This window comes from Branchiostoma lanceolatum, chromosome 13 (assembly GCF_035083965.1).
Source record: "Branchiostoma lanceolatum isolate klBraLanc5 chromosome 13, klBraLanc5.hap2, whole genome shotgun sequence".
NCBI lineage: Eukaryota > Metazoa > Chordata > Leptocardii > Amphioxiformes > Branchiostomatidae > Branchiostoma > Branchiostoma lanceolatum.
In genome coordinates, this window is record NC_089734.1 from 17,138,908 (window position 1) to 17,164,222 (window position 25,315).

At 37.2% G+C, this 25,315-nt stretch overlaps 2 protein-coding genes and 1 long non-coding RNA gene across 3 annotated transcripts; all 3 read right to left on the minus strand.

Moving 5' to 3' along the window:
- Positions 1-73: 73 nt before the first annotated feature.
- On the minus strand, positions 74-3,591 carry LOC136447740 (uncharacterized). Its single transcript, XM_066446782.1, has 7 exons — positions 3,492-3,591; positions 3,183-3,345; positions 2,756-2,818; positions 1,592-1,650; positions 1,121-1,420; positions 488-619; positions 74-79 (listed from the first exon to the last, which is right to left on the minus strand). Exons 3-7 carry the CDS (start codon positions 2,787-2,789, stop codon positions 74-76), a joined length of 531 nt encoding a protein of 176 aa, XP_066302879.1. The 5' UTR covers positions 2,790-2,818; positions 3,183-3,345; positions 3,492-3,591.
- Positions 3,592-3,837: 246 nt separating this feature from the next.
- On the minus strand, positions 3,838-9,877 carry LOC136447540 (uncharacterized). Its single transcript, XR_010757743.1, has 3 exons — positions 9,849-9,877; positions 5,159-5,236; positions 3,838-3,912 (listed from the first exon to the last, which is right to left on the minus strand). It is a non-coding gene; the product is annotated as an uncharacterized lncRNA (long non-coding RNA).
- Positions 9,878-16,356: 6,479 nt separating this feature from the next.
- LOC136447741 (matrilin-2-like) lies at positions 16,357-25,128 on the minus strand. The gene is made up of 10 exons (XM_066446783.1): positions 25,116-25,128; positions 24,653-24,775; positions 24,368-24,481; positions 23,046-23,168; positions 21,311-21,427; positions 20,697-20,747; positions 19,722-19,850; positions 19,429-19,559; positions 18,283-18,517; positions 16,357-17,668 (listed from the first exon to the last, which is right to left on the minus strand). Exons 1-10 carry the CDS (start codon positions 25,126-25,128, stop codon positions 17,433-17,435), a joined length of 1,272 nt encoding a protein of 423 aa, XP_066302880.1. The 3' UTR covers positions 16,357-17,432.
- Positions 25,129-25,315: the final 187 nt, after the last annotated feature.

Below are 25,315 nucleotides of genomic sequence, written 5' to 3' on the forward strand. Positions count from 1 at the left end.
TATCATGCTTAAACATTGTTATTTTATCACATTGTAATATCTTTCTTTGTCTTTTTTACCAGTCCAAAGATTGTTACATCTAGTAGAAATGGTTAATGTATGGGTCATATTACTGACGCATGGATGGACGCTACTAATATCAAGTATATGGGATAAACTGTGCAATAGCTTTGAGAAACTGTCTGATGTTTCTAGTTTTTAGGGAGCTAATTGCGTGATTATTGCTTTAGATCAATTGACTCGCGGGTAGGATGACCCTAAGTCTAGCTTGGTCACTGACTAGTCAGCAATATACATCATGTATTGACAAACACAATATACTTGTTTTTACATTACCACTTCTTGACACCAAGGCCTGGAACATAATTTATAGTGTTTAGTTTGTTTTGAAAATATTCAGATCCTTGATGTCAATGGAAAAAAATACAAAATATTCGCTCTCCAATATTCAGGTAATGACATGGACTCAAGAAAAAAATATCCTTACCTGCCCAACACCATCAGAGTCCAGATCGAGCACGGCGTCTGCCCAAAGTGCGGCCTGGTCAGCGGGAACCAGCTGACCATCACTGCCCATGTACAAGTCGTTGTCCAGGCAGTCGAGCAAGTAGTTTAATCTCTAAACGTGAAAAGCAAAAGAAGCAATTTTGCAACAAGATTCCAGCAAAAGGGTGGGGGTTAAGAATAAAGTTTAATCTCTGATTGTGGATAAGGAGCAATTCTGCAGCAGGATCAAAGTACTTTACAGCACAAGGACGAAAGGGGGAGCAAGCCGTTGTCAAAGAACGAGCAATTCACTGCTTTTATGACATACCATTAACAATTAAAAAACACCTGACTAGAAGATCAGATTTTTACGAATGCAAAGGTTTTGCGGCGTCTAGAGTCTAAAATGGTGTATTCCGTTCTTATGTGTTTAAGTGCCACTAAGTGGCCAAGGGCGCTAGTAAGCAACTCAGACGCGTAGTAAAACTCGGGAGCTTTATTCACACACTACCGGTGAAGTCAACAAGATGTACATGACTGGAAAACACGTGATCCGAACTAAAATAACAAACTTTATGGCAAAAAATAGATATAAATACTTCATGTTTTTACTACCGTCTTCTATTGCTATTGCTTTTCGGCAGCAAAATTTGAGAAGAGAACATACTTGGATATCTCCCCCATACAGAAAAGTGCCTTGCAGCCACTGCTGGCCGAACTGCAAGTCACCGATCTGTTGCTGCAGAGCGTCTAGTCTGCTGTCTAGGCGATCCAACTTCTGGTTGATTTCTCTGAGTTCAGCTAGACGTTGTTCTCCGTTATCGATCCCGTAGATGAAACGTCCCGCCCCGAACACTGCGTTGGCGATCTGCGCGACGGCGGTGAGACTCGCGGGTATTGATCTCTCTTCACGGGGCGAATTTCCTTCCAGGACCTCAGTTAGGTAAAAAAAAAAAATGAATAAAATTATACATAAGTAAATTCTTCAATATTAGCGCACTTAGACTAGATGCTATAGTGTGAATTTCTTTTTCTTTTTAAAATCTTTTGATGGAATTTTCCTTCTTTTATTTTTCTTCAAATATCTACCTTGGGAGATACTTACTTTGGTTAGGCTGGGTGGAGTCTGTGAGCCGACATCTGGTGCCAGCATTATGTCCATATCTGGGGGGGGGGGGGCATAAATGTGTGAGAAATTATTTTTCACATCTGTTCTTCTCGTTACACCACATGTTAAAGATAGAGTCAGGGGGGGGGGGGCAACGAAAGCAATATTAGGGCCCAAAAGATAGCAAGGCAAAAATGTCGAAGCCGTTATGGTAGTGACATTTACTAACATTGTCTAGCACATTTGCGTAATAACTTCCTACTTGGAGCATTTTAAAACCTCACAAAATCGTGATCTACTATGATTCCCTTAGTTTCACGAGCCTACAAAAACTCCGGCCACGATTTTTAGTGAGCTCTCACATCATAATGCCGTCATATTTTTTTGTATAATTGACGTTGCTATACATTGTGATAATATTATTTGAACTTATCATGTATAGAAATGAGTAAATACATTGACTTTCAAAATCCGATTTTAGGGCCATAATGTTGCTTGGGTTTCCTTTAAAATAATATAGGGTGGTGTCCATCATTTCCATAGCCATTGGACAAAAATTTGTGCAAAAGCTACCGCGGGCATTTAATCAATTGGTAGTATAATATATACTTTTTGGAGAGTGCTGAGAATTAAAAAAAAAACAGTCTGTAACATTTTCAAAGTCATTATCAACTTAGATTAAACTTTTCATCCAACACTGTAAAGAAAGTCACTGGTATGACCGGTCGCACTGCCACTGGGCATTGAAACTGACAGATCCCGTATATAAAGCGACACTCTATCATTGAGCTACTACAATCCTGTTGATTGATATGTTTTGATATGGCTCTATGAGTCAATTAAGCTGTCGAACTGCAGGGAAGTTCACATTTATAATTGTTTTGTTTTTTCTTGGGCAAGAAGTCTGTAGTTTATGCTTATAGCGCCAATGCAAGATCGTATCTTGATTACGCTCAAATGTATCATTATTCAGCGCATGCACATTGACGAGATTTTTTAAAAACTTCATCTTATGACGGTACGTTTTACTTGACTCTCATCTTAACAGGATTGCTAACCTATTAATCATTTCATCATCATGTCATTGCTTTGCACCAATCTCCGAGAAGCTGTAAAGATTGGCGATTTCAAACATACATATATAAGTGCATTGGTACTTACAATCGTATATGGTCCCTTTCCCAGCGTCAAACATCTGGAGAGCCTTAACACCATTTGGATTTTCTGAGGGATTTAGTGAGATAAAACGAAATGTTGAAGCATGGAATTCTGCTGCAGAAAGAGCAATAAAGGGGCCAACGACCCAAAATTGTTTTTCTGAGATTTGCCTACACACCATTTAAACATAGAATGTTTCACAAGTTATCGAGATAAGGCCTCCTCGAGACTGTCATCCTTCCACTTCCATTGGCTATCTTTAGCCATGCTATTCAGTCCAAACTAAAACCCCCCATGCAGTACCTTTGTAGTTTTAAAATAAATAGAGGAATTCAGCGCCACGGCCTTTCAGCAAAGCAAGATTTATACATTGTCTTTGGTTCTGGAATAAATGAATGAACCATAAAACAACGGCCTGTATTAATGTTACCTGCTAAGTCTCTTCCATCAGAACGGCCGACTTTACATTTCCAGAGACCATTGGAATCGATGGCAATCTCAGAACCAGGCAGGCAGTCAACACGATAGCAGAAACGGTCTGGTCCTTCACAAATACAGTTGTCATGATCAGATGAACCCCACTGGTCTCCTTTCTTTAAGAAAACAATATTTCAGCTGGCAAGCAGTTTTTTACTACAAAGTATATGGAATGCTTCAAGAATGTGAACTAAGTACAAAGTCAAACTTGACAAATATTGTTACCATACTGTTTGTCATTTTGATCGACCTAGTCCAGTACCTTATGGTGTTCACAGCCTATTTTCCTGGTCAATCCACCATCAGGTAGCTCAAAGACAACAGCATTTCCCCTTTCTTCTGCAGCAACAGGAGTATTTAAATCATCATTTACCGCAAGGTCAAGATCATTTGCTTCCCTTGTAACAAAATTGAAGAAGTCAAAGCATGCGAAGACAGCTTTGAGAGTTTGTTTCAATACTGAGATTTTTGTTGATGCTATCAAATGTTATTCAAGATTGATATTAGGGATTAGAAGTTCTTCTGCTCTTTAGTCAAATTAACAGCTGACAATAGCAATTCAATGTCGAGGCTTTGATATGGCATTCATTAAATATCATGATAGGTACCTGCTAGTTTCCTAGGATTATCAACGGTGTCCTCCACACTCTCGGAAATGCCTCGTTGATTCCCTCTGTTATCAGCTGTTGCATGTAGTAAGAAATAACTGATAAGTCAGTGTGTCACATGTTAAGAGTCAAGGGCCGCTGTTTGCAAAATAATTTAACATCTATCTTTTTTTGATAATTTCATAATTTGAGATAATACGTTTTCTTATGTACTACATGTAATTGCAAATTTTTACTTCACCAATGGAAAATCGTTAACACTCTCGGGAACATTTATAGCCCGAAATGTGACATTTGTAATCAAGATGAACCCTACGTACATATATAAGTATGTTTTTTGAGTGCACAAGGTTAAAAAACTACTGGGTTAACATTAAGAACTCACTCCTTAAAATTGTATCAGTATACACGTAGCTGACGCTGCGTCAGTGATATTTGGGGAAAACTTACATGTTACCCTGGCAAAATATGCTATTTATTTATCCTGGCTTAGACATAAGGATGACCTGCAGGCATTTCAAAAACACAATATATTTCACTTATACACAACGTTGACTAATTTTTGATGCACAATTACAAGAACGCATGTGTAACGTCGTACTATGGAGAATTATCCAACAGCTTTACTTAAGTGCTGTCATGCTATTTATGATAATTCTCAAGAATGTTATCGACATGAATGGTAATGCTAGAACATGTATTAGTAATTAGCAGATGGCTTATGAAAATACAAAATACATTTTTGTTAGACTTCTAAAAAGTTGGGACGGATTCATACATGTATGCATTATGAATGGAAAATAAAGTTCACTCTTGAAAAAAAAAGTTAGTAAACGGTGACATTGATAGACATAAATCATGCAACTGAGGGCATCATTTAAATGATTTATGAAGAAATGCTGCAATAGCCTTCTTTGCCACGATAAGACGTTTATACTTTGAACAGCTTGCAATATTTGATTAGAGAAGATGATCAACAGATATAATTCATGCAAATGATGACCTTATTTGCATATATGATATGTCTCTCGAAAAGGTTAACATCGTGTGGCGAATGTATGTGGTTGCGGAACTCTAGTGTGATGTACCAAATAGATGACAGTCATATTTGGGTGGAAGAAAGCTTTTTCACTAAACGTCCTCCAATATTTTGCGTTTACGAATCAGTTTTAAAATCTTATTAAGTCGGAACAATGATACACATAACTGAACCACACTTGACCGTGATTATGAACACTAAGTAACATTAACAGAGGAAGACTGTCCTATATCATTTCTAATTAAATTCTTATCAGAAGAACTTGAAGTGTTTGTAACTTGCCTGAACTGGTAGCAGAAAGGTGAAGCGCACATCCAAGCAAGACGACGCCGAGAATTCTCATGGTGGGTTGTCTTCTCTCTGAAAAAGATCAAAGTATAAATTCCATTTTTTTTGCCCAAGGTTTGCTTTCCCTTATCTGCTCCCCTCTTTCTTCTAGGGTCTACTGAATTAAAACAGGGCAGCCTAAAAATATTATCAACCCTTGTAATGCCTTTTACATGTCTAAAAATGAATTGAGATGTCTTATACTAAGATGTGGTTAGATTGATTTTGCAGAAAGAAGCAGGAGGCATTGAACGTTGTAGAAAAAAACTTCGTTTCATTGTCTTTAATGACTAGATGATATTTAAGCTGTTTTCAGTGACAACAAAATGTCTATTATCTTGCTCGTATCTCGGCTTTACATTAACCCTTGTCCTGCTGCCCCCGAACATTTTCGGTTTGAAAATGATTGTTCTGTATACTAGCCCTGAGAATTTTCGAGTTAAAGGTATTTTCACAATGCGTAACGTTGCACCCGCGCGGTTTTGTAAAGCGAAGTGACTAAAAATGAACAAAATCAAACTAATATCCTTTGTTTCAAAGGTGTCTTAGAACTCTAGCAGTGGGGGTTTAGTTTTAATATGGAAATCTAGCTGGACAAGAAAACTGATCATAAGTGGGATGCATATTTCAACAAAATAACAACTAAGTCTAGCGAGGAAAAATCACTTGTCTATACTCGTCACTAATGTGACCAGACCTAGGATATATCACAACAGTGTGCGATCTTTATACAGACGGAAATGCCCCATGCATCCCCGCAGTGTTTTGTCGTGTTTCGTGCTGATTGTTCCTCAATGATTATGCTAATTTTATCAAAATCTATATGATCTATTTATGTTGAAAATCATTTTAATTAACATGCATGTGTAAAAATTATGATGACCTTTCATCTATTATTGATGAAAAATGGCAATGCTCAATTAATCATGCAGACGAATAACGTTTTGTTAGGCATGTCAACCCTCCACGTTTCCGAATTGGAACGCGGCAGCGCGCGAAACAGTAATTTTTTTGTTTTTAATCTTAAAAATCAACCGTTTGCATAAGGCCGATTTATATCGTTGTCAATAATCTATAAAAGGTTTGCTATCACACTATTGTCTTTTTAGTTGAAAGTATCCATTAAGCAAGGAGCTAAAATCATTTAATCATTCATCATCTATCTGGGTGATTTGTAGTGAATCACCAACTCAAGACAGAAGGATTTGGACCATCGCACACCGGGCATGCCCCTACCCTTTTTCGAAAGTGTTAAGTGACTTTCGCAAGGGCACAACGTCCGGGCGCAAGTTCGGACATGTCTTAGGGCACAACCCGGGATAGATCGCGGGTCCCATTGTTTGACAGCTGCACGCTCTACCACTTACGCCACACGACGCCAGTTAAAGTCAACATAATGTATGTTAACAATTGGAAATTGTTTTAGGGAATTGGTAGTACAAATAGGGATAAGAAATACAAATGGTTGCATTTACGAATCAATTCAGTTAATCATCTGTTGAGGATAATTACTGTCATTTGCATAATTATTGAAGACTGCAAAATACGTTATTCTTATTGTGATCGTTTTGACAACAGAAAACTTGTAAAATCTATTTCCTCTTCAGTTTTAGCATGTTTAGAATGTCTGCTAATTGATTGACATTATTGTGGATGAATAAACTAGTTAGGGTTGATTAGAGCTTGGCATAAGATACCAATGATAATAAAACATGACAGTTTGTCCAGTTTCATTATCTTTAAATGCTGAAAATTTGAGTATTAGTCCAAGTGTTGAGGAGTTACATTAAAACGCATGTAAATAACTGTGGACTTATGGTCGTTTCTGGTGCCATGTTGAGGTCAATAATTTCCATAGGGCCAATGGATAAGCATCTTTCCAATAGAAACGTCCAACTTTTCAACGTTGAAAAATGTTTAAAAATTCACACTTTGTCCGATTGCAACACAGAAAAAAAATTAAAAATGAAAGAATTCGATCTGTACTTTGACAGCAATTCTAGCAAGTTATTTTTTTACCAAAAAATTGTGTGACATGCCTGGTTTTCTTACTTATGTTCTGCCCCCCCTACACTGGAACTCCTATCATGGAAATATCGTAATTGTAATAACTTTAATAGTTCATGCCCGAAGGCTAATTGCAGACAAACAAGTACATGGAAATACATGGAAATCTAAATAGTAGTAATATCTAGTCTACTGTGAAAGTTATATGTTAATTATGGTTGACTATTGTTGGGTCTGACTTCTTTTTATCGGAATTATTAAGGTCATCGTTCATAATGAGCAATTTGAGCCCTGCGACCTAAATTTCCAAGGGTGAGGAGTGAGCGCTTAGGAATCGGAATGTCACTCGTGTGCAACGGTCGTAGTGAGCGCCAAAAGAGCGGTTAACGGTTGGAGTGAGCACCCAATAAGCGATCAAGGTTTGCAGCGACCGGGGGCAAGGAGATACGCTTAAGAAGTTGGGCGAGGGTACTTTGGAAACATTTCGTTAGGGTATATCACAACAGTCCTGTTTGTATTTCGTTGTGTTTTTCTCGTTTGCTCCATTAATTTCTTCAAGAATATAACAACTGAGACTTCGAAATTGATTTAATACTTGCCCTTTTATGAGGATTGTCTACTTAACTCTTATTTATGATTTACAGGGCCGCCACCTGAGAAATGTGACATGGTAGGTTTTTAGCCGAAAAAGACGCGGCTCTGACCTTCAATCGATCAACAAATGCTGCTGAATCTCGACAATATTACGCCACTCTTTGAAGCCAGTGTCATACAGCTGATTAGCTTTGGGCGTTTTTTTATAGCCAGGAGGTAACCCATTCTAAAATCTAAAGGGAGTCTGGTGTACATTTTGCTTGAAAATCCACCCTGAGATATCAGCACCATTTGGACACAGATGAAGTAAAACCGGACTTTCCCACTTGAAAAACAATAGTTTAATTGATTTTTGATATCTTCTTCTTTTCTGTAACGATTTAAAGGAAATTTATCGATTGGATAGGCAGCATAGCAAAAATACTAACAAGAATTTTATGATAGACCTTATCCACATGCTACCACAGAGGCAATGTGCTATACCATTTGGTTAATATAAGAGTGAGTCAGTAAGTAATTTATGTGGTTTTATAACAGTGTCATTTTTTTCATCGAAAGAGTTGAACTTTGGCACCAAAGGTTAAGGTACGTAATTATTCAAACTAAAATTTCTCAAATTGTTGTTTAGAATTTTATGAGCGATTTTAAGATGACTATGTCCTTGGAAGTCCGTTAGAAGATCAGTTCCTGTAGATCTGACCCACTGTCAGAAACTAAAATTACACATGTACACCGATTAATGTCTCTAGAGCTAGACGTGACGTGTTGATGAAGATTTTTGTAGTCTACTTTTCTTTTAACCAAGAGATCCAAAACTTTACACAGTGTTTAGAAATAGAGAGCTGTACTAAGGTTCTTTTAGACAGGTGCAGTTTCAGTCTTCTACAATAGCTTAACATATGACAGGGAATTCTTTAATGCACGTTAATAGCACCTTCCTTGTACTGATTTTTGCTTCTGACGGACTTCCGAGGTTGTGGCTCTCTTGAATTCAAACATTTCTCTCATTACAATATAAGCAACAAATTAAGATATTTCAGTCTCAACAAGATATGTGCATTGACCTTAGTTTATGCCAAACTTCAACTCATTCAATTGAAACATGACATTGTTAAAAAAAATACTTGCATTACTCACTGACTCATCCTCGTATTATGACAATATTATAACCAGTTGGCAGTCGGCCGAAACTCGCATAACACATGAGCGTGTGCCGTCCGAGTTATTGGCCATGATTCATAGGCCTGATGATGCTCCGACGACTTTTGTTTGGGGTATACACAACACATCCTCATTCGTTTACAATAAATGAAGTTTTCGATGAAGATTTAACTTTTCGTCTAAATTATCTTCTAAGCCACGCTGACTCAATTTCATGGATGGCATAGACACGTGCCTTAATTTTTGTCGTATTAAGATTGCATAATACAGGCAAATATGTACTTTAAAACTGTCAGAGTATTATCTTATTGTTATTCGTGCTTACTGAAACATATGCAGTCTGAACCTGAGATAGCACAAATGAACACCAACACGACATTGTTATTTGTTTCAAGTCACCTAAATAGTGAGTGGCACAAAAAAGAGCAAAGCAAAATTAACAACACAATTTTAGACCTTCACTTTAAAAAAAAAACATAAAGTTGAATTGACGTTCTTTCTGCAGACTGTACACTATACACAAAAAAAACGACAATTAACCGTTGGGTTGACGTCCAAATATATACCAATTGACACGGCTACCTGGGCGAGCTACGAGCAAGATAAGCACGACCTAATAATTACCAGCCTTTAGACTTAAATGACCAGGGAGCACGGGTAACCAGCGAGCGTCGGTCCCTGAAGAAGCACGCTATGTCCCTGAAGAATCACGCTATGATCGAGAGAACACGAGCGTCTTGCTATCAAAATGTCATTCAGAGCTCGTAGACTCGTCTGCAAATCAATTTTCCAACTGTGCGACGGTATTGAAACCGTGAATTAGCCCAGTATAAAACCAACACATTTTCATGCCAATCCGCAAAACGATAGAAGCCGTACTCACCTCTTAGCCGATGACCGTGTAATGTGGCCCCCAAGGACATTCTAGATGTAGGGAAAAATTGCATTCATTTATACTCATCCTAAGAGTAGAACATACAAGGAAATGCCACCTCACGGGAAATGCTGTGTGTGCTTATATCTTCAGCGTAAGTACCCACATAATATTATTTCTTTTATGTCCCGACTCAGTCTTTACCCATACTTAGTGTTTTGCGTTATAAACACTTAACTGCCCGTGCGAATTTAATAAGTTTCTTAAGTGGTCAGTAAACAGCTGTTCCGCATTTATTGAGACGAGATGAATTCTAAAGTGTCAGGCAAATAGAGAACATTAACAAAGCTATTTTTTCGAATATGTAGATAAAAAAACTTACACCTTATATATATCAATTTTGCGGCCGTTGCCATGCTAGAATACTTTGGAATTCGGCGTTTGATAAACACTTAAAATTGATAGTTTATCAAGCTGTTACGCACAATTCAGCCAAACAAGAGGGTGCAGATGGTACTAATAAAGTTTTTCCTCTTTTTCAAGTTGTACTTACATTCTGGATGTCAAAAATACGGCTACTGCTTTCGTCGAATTCCCTAGAATTCCGAGTAGTGTTTTAAACCTGTTATGAAACATGCATTGATATAACAATCTCCAAAGACTAAGGTTACGTGTTAATGAAATGTTTTTGATATCAGTATTATCAGATGAATACCAAGTATATGCTAGATACCATTTTTAAAGGAGTCCTAAACTCCAGAAGGCGGTGTTATTTTCCACTAGATTATGTATTAATCAATACATTATCAACCGACATTTTACAAAATTCTGTTTGTAATAAATTTTACAAGATGTGTTTTTTAAAACAATATGGTACTCACTAAACCCCTGCAGACCCTACCAGTATATTCCCTATGCGTAAACATACATTTTTAAACGTGGATATTTTCGGTGTAAATGAGGGTGGTTAAGCACGATATGAAGGCCAATTGTTAATAATATATAAAAGAACACATAGCCAGAAGGTTTTTCTTAACCACCCTGACATTCTTTTTGTAATCTAATTTTTGTCAGGCATTGTCAGGCACATTGTAAAAAAACACATAGGCTGAGGGTCACCTTGGGAATTTGGTAGAATACTGAACGTTTTGGATGCGCACGGGACTAGTGGGTACTTTATCGTATACTGGTAAAAATATTCATTTCTACTTCCTAAAATTACCATCTTTTGGAAAATAACTTCCCTCTCTGGACTTTAGGACTCCTTTAATATCTTAGAAGTTTACCTTTGACTATAGAACTCTAATCTTCATTCAGTTCATATAACATGAAGAGACATTAAAGGTTGTAACTGTGCATACAAGAAGTAATTACAAGTGGTAAAAAAAAAGATTGTATATCATACATTGCTATGTATATCTGGACATCAGATTTCACTGAATCAAAATTGTGAAAATATCGGGTTAGGCTCTAATTTAGAATAACAGAAAGAATTTCAAAGTAGACACATTAACGATTTCTTCAACCAGATATATGACTTCGGTAATAGAAAATTGTCCAGCACATAATCGATATATTTCCTCAGTCATAGATCATGAAGTCCATCTTTGTCGGTCTCTGAACCCTTGCTTGATGTTCTGTGATTAAATCGCAATTACCCGCAGTTGCCTTCATTAAGAATGCGATATCTTAACATCCATGCATACGTAGGAAAAATGATCTCATTCAATAATATTCGTCCCATGTACATGTATAATGCAATGGTTGAATGTGATTTCAAAACATTGAAATGCCCCCACCTACACCCACCCACCCAACAAAGATCCATGCCTTTCATCCCAAATTAGATTCTGGTTGGTACAATAACCATTTCATTATATCAAGCATCACTTAAGCTATCCATATATCAAAAACAATTTGTATACAGGTTCTAATTCTAGATATCCCATTGTATATTGACCACTAGTTGTGGAGCCCTTGGGAATATTTGCCCCAGTGCAAGGCGTCAGCTAGCAAGTGTTGGGTGCCACACAGAGTCTTAATATGCAATATAGCGGATTTATAAACTTTCCTCATTAATTATGCATATTATGGGGCACAATATCTAATCGTTTCGAGTTTTTTAAAACCCTCTGACATACTAACTATGAAGACAATCCACACAGGCATTCTCGAGTTATCGTGTTTATACACAGATACACAGTCATATGTTATGTAGAGCAGTGAAGAAGCTTTACTTCCTCCAACGACTAAAGAAGCTGACCTGACAACGATTTACACTGGCTATGTCAGGCCCATTCTTGAGTATGCGGTTCCTGCTTGGTCACAAGGCCAGACACAAACCCAAACTAGAAAGAATCCAGAGGCGGACGGGCCGTATAATTTTAGGGAACGATTATATATAGACTACCCTCGTGCACTGCAGTGCCTCGGACTGGCAACTCTAGCAGAGAGAAGGGAGCAGCTCTGCCTCAAGTTTGCAACGACATTGCTTAAGTCTGAGTACAGAGACTGGCTGCCGCCGACAAGGCTTCAAGTCTCGGGCCGTGTGACGAGAAAAAGTAAAAAACTTAACTGCCCAAAGCAAGAACAAAGAGATACAGCAATTCTCCAATCCCTTATACGTGAAACCTGCTCAAGAAGTTTGGACAATAATTCTCATCATGAGCAGCTAGCCGCTACCATTTATCATGTTGTTAACGCTTCCTGGTTCTCATTCGATCGAAGACATAAAAACGAAGTACAATTTATGTATTTGATTATATTTTATTTTAGTTATGTGAAATATATGACTGTGTTAATCAGTGCGTGTAAGGTATATATTTAGTGTAATAATCTTCCAACTAATCATGGAAGCGACGTAATGGGCAATATTGTAGGACGTAAAAGCTTTTAACCTTGGCGTTTGTGAATTAAATGTAATTCAGTGGCGGCCTCACGATCACTGTAAAATTCAATAAAGAAATCTTGATTCTTGTCTTGACTGAGTGTTAGGAGTAAAAACACTCAACAGCCCTTTCAATTTTGCAGGATTGTGAAGTAGTCAATACACAGGTGTGCATTATCGGATATGGAACAGATGCTGAAGTGTCAAGCAAATAGCAAACATTTTAACTTTTATTAAATTTGAAATAAAGAAATCTACGTCTTTGATGCCAGTGTAGAGAAGTAGAAGAATACTACTTCGGGGATGAAGTGAGCACACACACACAAGATTTGCCGTGGCCGAGTATATTTCGCACTCACATCCTCTCCTCTCTATTTCTGTCATCCGACTGTGTTCTCTTTCCTATTGTCTGTCCCTTTTTCATCTGTGTGGAACTCCTTATCAAATCTAGAATCTTTACCGGATATGTTTGACAGGTCCTTAATTATGTGACAGTCCTTTAAGATGGGTCGGCACTTTACATGTTTCTGTCTTATCTTGTCTCCCAGGGGATTTGTCAGTGTTTTTTTTTAGAAATTCAGATGGTCTATCTCTTATGAAAACATATGGGACAAATATCTGCCATATTGCCAGTTGACATACATGTACGCTATATTACACCAAGTATGTGGCCAGTATCATTTTACCTAGAATCCGGCTTTTGAGGATCAACATTTCGATTGGTAGTGTTTTTGAGCAGTTATGTAGTATTCAGCGAAATAAGAGGCTCCAGATGTTCCTGATACAAAAATATTATAAGTGTAGAATGGTATATACTTAAAAAATCAATACCAAATAGGTGACCGCTTCGGTCTTGAATTCCCTAAAAAGAAATGATTTAATCTAACACTTGAGCATTAGTGCCCATTCCCATTTGTGCGCATATCAAGTCCGTAATCATACTCCCTGTTTTTGATTTATTTCGCCAGGTCATCAAGTTAATTTCCGCTTATGACGTAGTAATGAACTCGGTAGTCGGCTCGGAACCTGGTATTGTGACACGCAGAAAATGGCCTTTTCAGGAGTAAAAGGTGCTAATTATTGCAATTTACATACAATTGCTTACTTACTTACACTACAAAAAATCCTTTTTCTTATTTTTCTTGTTTTTCCTTCTACAAAGAAAATTTTTCTGTCAGCAAGAATATTATTCTGCAACCAAGAATCCCTGTTTTAAGCACAAATAAGAAACCTAGTTTTAAGCACCAACTAGAATTGCATCTAATAATTTTTTTTCTTAAGTTAACTTAAACCAAGAAAGTTCAAAAAAATAATTCTAGTAGAATCAAATTTTCAAGAAAAAATAACTTATTGGAAGAAGCTGTAAGAATGCAAATTTGACGAAACAAAAACAAATCGTATATGAAGCCAGAGAAGGCACATTTGTCTTATTTTTCTAGAAAATTCTTATTGAAAAACAGCATGCTAGAAATATTTTCTTACAATAAGTTAAATTAAAAAAAAGGATAAAAGTATTTGTGTAAGAATTGCCAGAGGCAAGACTTACCAGAAGGTTTCTTGAATGTTCTTGTTTTTCCTTTGTAAAAAAAATCGTTATCGACATAAGAAAACAAGAAAAATAAGAAAGAATAAGAAACAAAGATTTTTGGTAGTGTACTTAATCCCATTCGCTCCCGTTAGAGCAAAAGGCGCCGACGAACGCTCTTCCACCCTTCCTGTCTCGTGCCATGTCTTCCTTGTAGTCTTCATCTTTCCTTCTACAGTTCTCCTTCAGGTCCCTAGAGGCCTGCCTCTCTTTCATTTCCCTCGAGGATTCCATTTGAGGTCGACACGTGAGTGTACGGCTTTGTTCATGTAAAGGACGTGTCCTAGTCACGTCCAGCGTTTGTGTGTTTTTCGTCTACGATGTTTCATACATGTACGTTCGCTGACTTCTTTGAGATCCCCCCTGCGTATTTTCAGAAACCTCCTGAGGCATCTACCTTCGAAACCTCCTGAGGCATCTACCTTGAAGTTCGAAACCTCTGAGACGAATTTCTATTCTCTTATTGGTTCTACGTGTTTCTGACGCATACAGAAAGACAGAACGCACGTTTGATTAGTATATACCAGTTTGGTATTTTGCTTCAAGGTAAATGCCGCTCAGTTTGTTGAATGATTGCCAATTCTTGAGACCCTCTAGCTGCCGAGATATTTGAAGTCTTTTTGATACGTCTTCAAACTCCTGACCACATATGGTCGTCTTTGTTGTGCTTTTACTCTTTCCTTTTATTATTTTTCCCTTACCCGAAGGTATTGTGAGGCCCACGCTACTTGCTTGTTGGTCAACTCTATTGGTCTTTTCCTAGATGTCCCCACTGGGAATTCAAAAGCAAGGCTAGATCTTCTGCGAAGTCACAGTATTCTAGCCTGGTTGAGAGACAATTTCCTGGAGTAACATTGGGCCACGTTTAATTTTAATGTTGAAGTCCGTGTCCTGGATAATAGCATCGGACTCCGGGGCTGGTCTGTTTAATGTTTCTTTAAAGTCCTCTGCCCATCTGTCTAGTTGGTATTCTTTTACCTTGAATTAGTATTATTAATAGATCAGCAATCGTGTTAAGAAATTTATGCAGAAAGAATCTATTAAATCTTGTTAGGCCATGTACATTTGATTAATAATATGCGGATGACATCCACAAGCGCATCAATTTTCGTCCATTTCCACAAAAAGATATTTTTTGCCATACTGTAAAGCGTGCAAGCAGCTACAAAATGGGCAAATATACGCCGTAAATTCCAAAAATATATTTATAAAACGGATGATAATGTATAGAATGTCAAAATCAAGATGTAAAAGACCCAAAATGAAGTATAATATTTGGTATACCATTCTCTGACTGTTTAGCATTCTCTCATTTACCGCACCCCCCCCCCCCCTGGCCAGGTAGATTTCATAAGAAAGGCATTTTTTATTCGCACCATCGCATAAGTTTTAGGGTTCCCAGGGGATATCATCCATATAATCAAATCAACATGGCCATTTGAAAGCTGATGTCAACACAAGTCCAATTAATGTATGTTCAGTCACATGAAAACAACGAACAACAAAAGCCAGATCTTAGAAATATATAGATATCATTTAAGTTTTACATAGACCTGTTGTTTGTGACAAGAGATCGGAGACCTCAAACCTCCGTTAAAAAGGGTCAAGGTGTTGTTTGTTGTATGGTGTTCTTGTTAGTGCGTGAAAGTGTGTGTTTGCGTGGGGGGGTTGTGTGAGGTATATAGTTGAATGCTGAGTCATTGGGGGGCGCTTGTGTGTTTGTAGAAAGAGCTTTGGTTGGTATGACGTCTGCGCACCGTGAGAAGTGTTTGACATTAGGGGTTGGTTTTATTGTTTTTGGAAGTTTCGGAATAGTAGATAGTGCGTTGATAAGAAGAGTCGTATTCCGAAAGGAAAGGAATGTTTGCGAATGCTAAGGTTTGGTGGAAGGGAGTGATAGTTTCACGGTACATAGGGAAAACACCGACAATGATGTTATAACGAAAGCTTGGGCCCGATGTGTCCTGCAATAAAAGTGAAATGAAGGAGAAGTTTAAAAGCTTGTGCCTCGGAGTATGATAATGAGTCACTCAAAGAACTAAGCGTTGCGTTTTCATATCTTTAATCTGATATTGTGTGTTTTGATTGTGATAGTGTACACATCATGAGCCGATGCAGATTATTTATTGATATCCAACCTAAATAACAGAGAAAAATTCTTTATCATTTAGTATGGACTATGATAATCAGTTATGGATTCAGCCAATGGGTAAAATGCAGTATTATCAAAAGGTAACTTATTATGATTACTACCAACATAGATGAGCTTTCATTGTAACTTATTGCAGTTTGGACCTCAAAGAATCGTTCTGGCATCAAGTTTAGGAATAACATGGAAGCTTACAAACCTGTACGTCAGACATGTACGTCATAAATTCCTTACTATTTGTTTTTAAAATCAACTGTATAACCAATATTGTAATTAAAATCAAACAGTCAATACAAATAATCGGATAACAATGACCAAAGTATGCATGGTCTAAGCAAATCGTGTTAAAAATAGCTACCTCTAAATAAGTTCACAACACGTAAAAAGCACACGTTTTTTATGCAGGAGTCAAAAGTTGTAAATATGAAATCAACACATCAGAAATATCATGCTTTCTAATATAGATTATCAAACTATTCTATTACAACAACTAAGAACGTACATTGTACAAGGCACTACAGCTTGATAATCAGACACATTTCAATACGCCTGTGTGTTATAATAAAAAAAATCAAGAACAGCAAACATAATTAACTATAGAAAGCTGTAATTGTTTTCCAATTTTAGCAAAATGTTCTGTCTATTTTACAACAACATTCTTGGATAGTAATAATCTTTTTCTGAATAGTATCAGAAGTATTATAAACTTTTAGAGCTACTCTCTACAAATCTTTAAGTTGCAAAGTTTGTCGAAAAACCAACCTGTTCCCATACTAGCCATGCTATACGTCTGAAGAGGCGGCATATATCGAACAAAGTAGCAAACTGGAATGACGATTTGATACATATAACTAAGATAAAGCTATCGAAATTCTCGCAATTTTGTACTTTAAGGTGCATTGTTCACAGAGTTTCAACCTTAGTTTGTCAAGCCAGTGACATTCTGTGAAAATGGCAATGAAACTGACATTACTAGTATTTGTCATCTTCGGCAGCAGGGCCGTCAATACCTTCGGCCTTTCCATTCATATCCGCCATGTTCATGTCCACCGTGCTGTCACTGATGACCATCTTACGGCGGCGGTTGGGACTGGTCAGCAGGCAGACAACCCCCACTATCAGGACGGTGACCACAACAGCACAGCCGACACACAGCAGGCTCAGGTACAGGGGGTTGTTGTACCACATCTGGTCGGTAGCAGGAGTAGCTAATTTGAGCAAATACGAGAGAAAAGCAAATTAGTTTGATTTTGTCTCATTCTGTGCTTTTTTTTACATAGGGTGTAAGACTATAAGAATAGTAAGACTAACAGGAGGAACGTCGAGTTTGGTCCAATTCCGTACACCATGGAGAGTAATATACATGTACCTTTTTATTCGTCATACCTAATTTGATATTCATTATGGACGTATGAAAAAAGCAAAATAACTGACTAAAGATTCATTGTGTGGTCATCATGATCTTGCTGTAGCTGTTTCCAAATGTTTTCATACTGCCCAAAGTGTCACTTGCAAATATGTCTTCTGTCTTAGGCTGTATTAAGTTTCTCCTCAGTCAACATCACTAGACTGAGACTTGGGTTTAACAGCTCAACAGCTTCAGAAAATGCTTCAACCTAGCTATGTACTTTTTTCATGATAATCTTCATTCAGATATTCCAGTATAACAGTTGTTATGAAGAAATAATGTACTTCTCTAAATGATCGATTGTATCTTAGACATAGTGTCTTAAAAGACACTATGTCTAAGATACAATCGATCATCTAGAGAACTCAAGTTTTCACTATCTAAATGGGGTTATGTCTGTGAATAGATGTCTACCTTGTGAAGAGACCTGCAAAGATGTCGGAATGACAACGATCGCCCCATTCCCCCCACTGAGTGTGTTGTTACTTAGGCCGTTCAAGATGGCGTCCATAACTTCTGAGGAAGACAGGTCAGCATCCTCCACGAAATACACGTCAAAGTCAGCGATGACACTTCCCTGTCGGAAAGCCCTCACTTTGCAGCCTGTGAACTTATCTTGAAGACTGCCGGTTTCGAGTAAAATGTTCATCTGCAACATATTTAAAAAAAAATTAAAAATAGTTGCTGTTGTTGTAGTGAGAAAAAAACCTTCAAATCAATTGTGTGATATATTTCCCTCCCCAAGCATGCGACTGAACTAAAATCACCCTATGCAAAAATGGAGCATTCCAAAATTAAGTTTATATGACCATTGGTAATGATCATTGTAAGTATCAACGCCATCCAGATGTGTGAATAGCCCTCAACTTAGCCGACACAGTATTTTTCAAATGTTGGAACATTTTCGAGCTAATGGTGAATCTGAACCAATATAAATGATGTGTTTGGTGTCAAAAATATTTGAGAACACGGCAGAAATATTTAGAACATGAAATGAATGTTCAAAATTATTTAAAACAGATTGATATAATTATCTCCGATTATTACAAATGTTTTGAAATATAAGAACAAAAGACAGCAAACACCCATATGGTAATTCGGACTTGACTCTTTAACAAGGTACTTGCAAAAGTTCAAAATATTCCATGGAGGTTTGAAGTATCCTAACTCTTGTTCATGTCTTGTAAGGGTCTTATTACTTCAGATACTTTCTTTAAAAACAACATATCTTTTTCATAAAGCTACAGAATATAGGCCAACTGCTTCATCACATGTGTCCAAACTATGAAAAAAACCCACAATATATATGACGTAAATCTTATCTCTTTCTTAAACCAAGAACATATTGTTTTGTAGTGAATGGTACGAATGATATATTTGTGACTTGTGTAAGTTAGTTACATTTGCAAATGTATGTTAATTTTTTAGTCATTTGCATAATTTATGATGAAATAAAAACATGACATTCAGCCCTTTTTTTCGAAACGTTCAAAATATTTCAGATCTCTGAACTCTTCTTGCATCTTCTAAAATAATGAACTGATAAGAAAATGTTCATACCGCTTCCTCCAGCAGCGTTGCCATTTCAATAAACTCCTGTGAACCAGGTGTTCCCAATCCCTCTTCAGTGAACTCTGCTTCATTGCCATTGACTGTGGCCAGGGTAATCTCTCCAGTGTACACCGTTGACTCTGATGAAAATGAATTGTTATTTTTTGTTAGATTAGAAAAAACCTCGGTGTTTAATACACACCTGCATTTTAAGGCTAATATAATCAATTGGCACTAATGGCATAAAACCATCCTAAACTTTGGGAAACTGCACATTTATTTCAACTGTTGTATACTCTAACCTTTACAGCGTGTTCCGCCTTCCGCCAAATAGTACCCCACAACACACTGACAGACATAGATTGCGTTAACCTCAACGCACTCCTGGGCCTCTTTGTCTGGACAACCAGACTTCCTGCAGTCTGTGCCTCCTACGTGTAATGACAACATATATTTAGATTTGTTGTTACTTGACCTTGACTTGACCCACAAACAATATAAGCAGTGCTATATTCAAACAATATAAGCAGTCAGAGTACAAGAGCTTAAAGAGAATTACAAGGCTTACCACAAACAAAGAAAAAAAACGCATATACAATGCTTTGCTTAAAAATGGAAAATAACTTCTTCTTCCTGACCACGTATGTCCATCTGCCGAGAAATCGGCAATTACTGACATGTATTGGGTCAAATCAGGTTGTGAGGTTTTAAACCATCGCACACCGGGGCATGCCCCTACTGTTTTTCGAAAGGTGTGGTTGGTTCTTGAACGTGCGTGAGGTGTGGCTCTCCCCAAACACGGGACCTAAACATTTAACGTCCTATCCGCGCAAAGAAATTATAATGTTCCTTGATCCGAGGAACGTCCCTAACAAGTAGGTACTCATTTTTACCTGAGTGAAGTGAAAAAAACACAGGTTAAGTGCCGACTTCGCCTTTTGGTTCCAATTTATGTCGGCTACTATACTAAGACCAAAGAGATGATGGATGTTCACACAAAAAGGTTTTGACCATCTATTTCCCGCGTGGCTTTTCAAGTATATCTGACGGAATTCTTTCCTTTCAAAACACGTCTTTTAATGGCTCTTTTTATTACTGCCCCGGTATTTTGAAAAGCAATTTTTTTCAGATAAGGTAAAACAACTGAAAGAAATACCTTGAAAATATTATGCATTACATTATGGTTCTGGGGGTACTATAATGTAATAAAACCATGATAATATTTTTGAAAGTTATACAACCACGAATACTATTGAAATAAAGAATGTGCTAACAACCTTGAGTAGTGGTTGTGCTCAGCACTTCACCTGGTGCTGATGTTGATGATGCTGAAATGGAGAAAGAGCGAACAATAAAATGATTAAAGTTAAGCATTGAGATATATTAATCTACATATAATTTTTGATACAGATAGACAATCATGTTAGCTGACTGCTAGACACTCATTTCTCAATGATATATCATTTTGAATATTTGTATTTTTAATACTAAATGTTTGCGCAAATAATCAATTGTATATGAATACCCTGATTTACTTATGTTACTGAAAACCCACCCCTGTTTCTCGTCACAACAAATAACAAAGTTAAAACCCCAGAGTTCTATTACTTGGATATTGGCACACGAATGGGTCTAATAAACTTTTACAAATAGCTACAGTTAGTAGGCATTACGATAGAAAGTTCAAAATTACCCCACCCCTCTCAATTACGTTTTACAATATCTACAATTGAATCATTCTAGTGGTGATCAATGGAAACAAATGCAGAATCGTAACCATGATATATCAACGTTCATGAATTGTACTGTAAAAAAATCAATTTTGTGTCGAGAAATAAAAACTTCAAGTCTCCTGCTGACTCCATCAAATTATTAATAAATGGTTTCTTACCGCACGTAGCACCGTCAGGCAACAGGGTTAGATCATTTGGACAACTGCACGTGTAGCTTCCTTCAGTATTGATACAGAGATGGGAGCAGACACTGCTATTTTCGCACTCATCGTCATCTGAAGAACAGGAGTAATGATTTTGACCTTTATGACTGACGTATTAGGAGTGTTTTTATCAATCAAAAACCATACCAGTTGATCCTCCTCACACAAATAACATAAGTTGTCCAAACCTCCTTGTTATGATTATGAGCTTAACAAAGAAGGTTATGCTAACATTTATCATCAATAATGCAAATAAGCTCCTTATTAGCATAATTTGATTCAATGGTGTTCACATTCATACAACTTCTAAACGCCACAAGTATGAAATTGCCGTTTTTTACTAGTATGGAATGATAGTAGTTTCTCATTAATTATGCAAATTAGGCCTACATTTGCATAATGTCTATCTATCGACATTCCTCTCTTCCTCAGTTACAAATGTCACATATTTGAATAGTCATATCATGGAACACAGCAGGTTTTTAAAATTGCCTCATTAATTATAATCTGATTTGCATAATTATCATCCAATCATACAAAGCATCACGTAAGCTATCTACATACCAAAAATCATGACCATCCATCAAGCCCATCTCGAGTTATAGTATTTTCTCATTAATTATGTAAATGAGGTTCTCATTTGCATAGCTGATATCTATCAATATTTCTCTCTTCCTCAGTTACATATGTCACATGTTTGCGAGTTCTATCATGGAAATTGATGGATGTATAAACTTTTCTCATTAATTATGCAAATTAGTTACTGATTTGCATAATAAGTATCCAATCATGTACATCATCGCTCAAGCTATGTACTTGCAAAAAATTATGACCTTCCATCAAGCACTTCTTGAGTTATTCCCTTTCAAAGTCTGAAGTAAAACCTGCCCCTGCAGTTCCAAAAAAGTTGCTAGGGGGCCCAAACCTATACCACTTACTCTCTGCCCAACGAGCTATCTACCACTTAAAAATCAGTTCCATAGCATGTCCACAACACGAGATATTATAATAGGAAGTTCCGCTGCAGTACTGTAACAAGCTGCTAGGGGGCCCAAAATCTAATCATTTTCAGGTTTCATCGAGACCTACCAACATACCAAATACCAAGACAATCCTTCCAAGAATTCTCGACTTATCGTGTTAACTAACAGACATTCCACATTAATGAATACACTTGGCTGACAGCCAATTTGTCCCTGGCAGTAACTTAAGTTTCCTGCCTGCCTCATGACCCCTCATGACCAACTTAGCACCTCTGCCCGTATCAATATCCCTTGAAACAACACAGACCACACGTCGCAACCAGAACGCATAGTATGAGCATACAATTTAACACATTTTTACACTTTTCTCCTTAATTATGCAAAGTACTTCGCCCAAAATCTAATCATCTTGAGATTTCCCACATACACACGGACACACCAAATACGACAACAAACCATCCAGGCGTTCTCGACTTATCCTGTTCACTAACAGACACACAGACATTTCGTCGCGAAGGTAATCATATGAGAGCTGAATAGTTTACAAAATAGATGACATCGATGTAGACTTAATCTGCCTGCATCTCAAAACATGTTTTTCATCCGTATCAAACCTCAATATCACAGAGACAAGCAGAATTGCAAAGATAATGTCAGCAAATGTTGAAAATCATGATATCAGGTAAACCAAGGTTAGAAAACCACACCTCTACAGGTCCTCTTGTCTTCATTGAGTAGGTATCCATCACGACATCCGCAGGTGTAACTTCCAGGTGTGTTTTGACAGCCGTGTTCACAGCCATGGTTAGTCACCAGACACTCGTCAATGTCTGTTGAGGGAGTGTATAAGATCAGCATGTATTGCAATAGACTTTAAGTAGCATGCAATGGCCTCATACAAGTACCTTCACACAATCAGCTAAAACTTTAAGACTGATAATTATGAATTATTCGCATCAATTATGCAAATAAAGTCCTCATTTTCAGAAACCATCAGTTTGTCATCGTCTCCATCAAAACAACAGAAGCTGTCCAATGTATGACAAAGTATAACAACGAAGACTATTTTAGCGTTCAACACAGATTATGCAAACGACGCCCTCATTTGCATACATCATATCCGACCATGTTCGCTTTTGCACAATTTTCAAATGGCCATCATTTCACAGCATGGAAGGATAGTAGTTCTTTAACTATAAAAATGTATTCCTCTCTTCCTCTATTACATTTCCTTACTATCATTTATTAATTAATTGTATTCGCATGATTTATTGTATTTGCATTATTTATTGTACCATGTATTACTTTAGTTATCCACATACCAAAAATCGTGACCATTCGTCAACCGTTTCTTGAGGTATAGTTTTTCTCATTTATTACGAAAACGAGGTCTTCATTTATCAATATTTCTCTTTCTCAGTTAAACATTTCACATGTTTACGAGTCATATCATGAAATACAGCAAGCGTATAAAGTTCCTTTATTGATTGTGCAAACAAAATGTATTTTTATGATATATTCATGATTGCCGAAGCCATCATTCCTACTATCTACATACCAAAAATCATTACGATTAGTTAACCTCGTCCCGAGTTATTCTCTTTTAAAGTCTAAAACAAAGCCGCTCCTGCAGTTCCAAAAAAATCCGCTAGGGGCCTTTACCAATACCACTTACTCCAAGAGCTGTGTACCACTTAAAAATCAAAGCCAAAACATGTCCAAAACACGATATCAAAACAGGACGTTCCGCTGCAGTACCATAACAAGTAGGTAGAGGGCGAAAAATGTAATCATTTCAGGTTTCATCAAGACCTACCCACAAAATGAATATCAACACAATACATCCAGGCCTTCTTGAGTTATGCTGTTCATCTAGATACACATATATACACATATAAACATAACCTTCTTGCCGAAGGTAATCACATTACCATCTTTATCAGACATGGTTCTAAATAAATGATTCACTTAGTTTTTCTTTTTCATGTTGACTATAAAACATTACAGATAAATGCAGCCTGTTACTCACCCCTTTCACAACGAGTCCCTAGCCAGCCCAATTGACAAGAACAGGAGAACTGATTGACAGCATCATGACATCTTCCTCCATTCTGGCATGGGGAACTTGAACATTCGTTAAGTTCTGCAAAACATGCACAGTTGATAAAGATCAGAACTTGGAACGGCGGAACAATAAATGTACAGACAAAGGGTGTTTTATCTTCTTTATTTCAAAAACTGTTATTATCAATCAACTTTAAACACATTAGAAAAAGAAAGTAATGTTTGGGAAGAACACGATGTCATTACGTACCATTACACCGCTTGTTGTCTGTCTCCAAGAAATATCCACTTGGACAGCCGCAAGTATAGCTGCCGTTGGTATTGGTGCAAGTATGAGAACACTCTGACAGCCCATAGGCACACTCGTCAATGTCTGCAAATAAAAAGGCACACTTGCTTATTTTTTTTCTAAAGACAAACGAACCCACCATTTGTTAGTTTATACGATGCAGTATGTCATAATTTTATTTTAGAAGCTTTTTGGGTACAGCAGTATAACAAAAGCCACTGTAAGAAAATAATTTTGAGATAAATTGTATGTTGTCAATGGATATGTGAATAGAAACATAAGCCACAACAGCTATCCATAACTATCCATATGCATAGTCAAAGAAACATCTCTATACCGTACGTGAATTCGTTGCAATTAAAGGGACAATAAAGATCGAAGTGATAGTATGATTAGCAGTATGCAATGTGTTTTAGGGGCTTACCACGTATCGACATTTAATATGTCCTGACGTGACAATGTTGCTTATCCACTGTCGACGCAGCTTTGCTAATGCAAAGTATCAGTCGGGTCATTACATTGTGTCGCTTCTGGAGAGATTCATCACAGATCTAGGAAGAAGCAGGTTTAATACCGACAACGTTTTTTAACAAGCTATAAAGAAAGGAATAACAATATCTTACC

What these genes read in the sequence shown, in the direction of transcription:
- LOC136447740 (XM_066446782.1), bottom strand. Translation starts at nt 2,789, where the DNA reads ATGTTTGACGCTGGGAAAGGGACCATATACGATT. An exon ending in CTCCACCCAGCCTAACCAAA is followed by an intron (nt 1,421 to 1,591) that starts GTAAGTATCTCC and finishes TACCTAACTGAG; the next exon opens with GTCCTGGAAGGAAATTCGCC. An exon ending in TCAAATTTTGCTGCCGAAAA is followed by an intron (nt 620 to 1,120) that starts GCAATAGCAATA and finishes TTTCACGTTTAG; the next exon opens with AGATTAAACTACTTGCTCGA.
- LOC136447741 (XM_066446783.1), bottom strand. An exon ending in GAGCACAACCACTACTCAAG is followed by an intron (nt 19,851 to 20,696) that starts GTTGTTAGCACA and finishes CATTACACGTAG; the next exon opens with GAGGCACAGACTGCAGGAAG. An exon ending in TTTGCAGGTCTCTTCACAAG is followed by an intron (nt 17,669 to 18,282) that starts GTAGACATCTAT and finishes TGCTCAAATTAG; the next exon opens with CTACTCCTGCTACCGACCAG.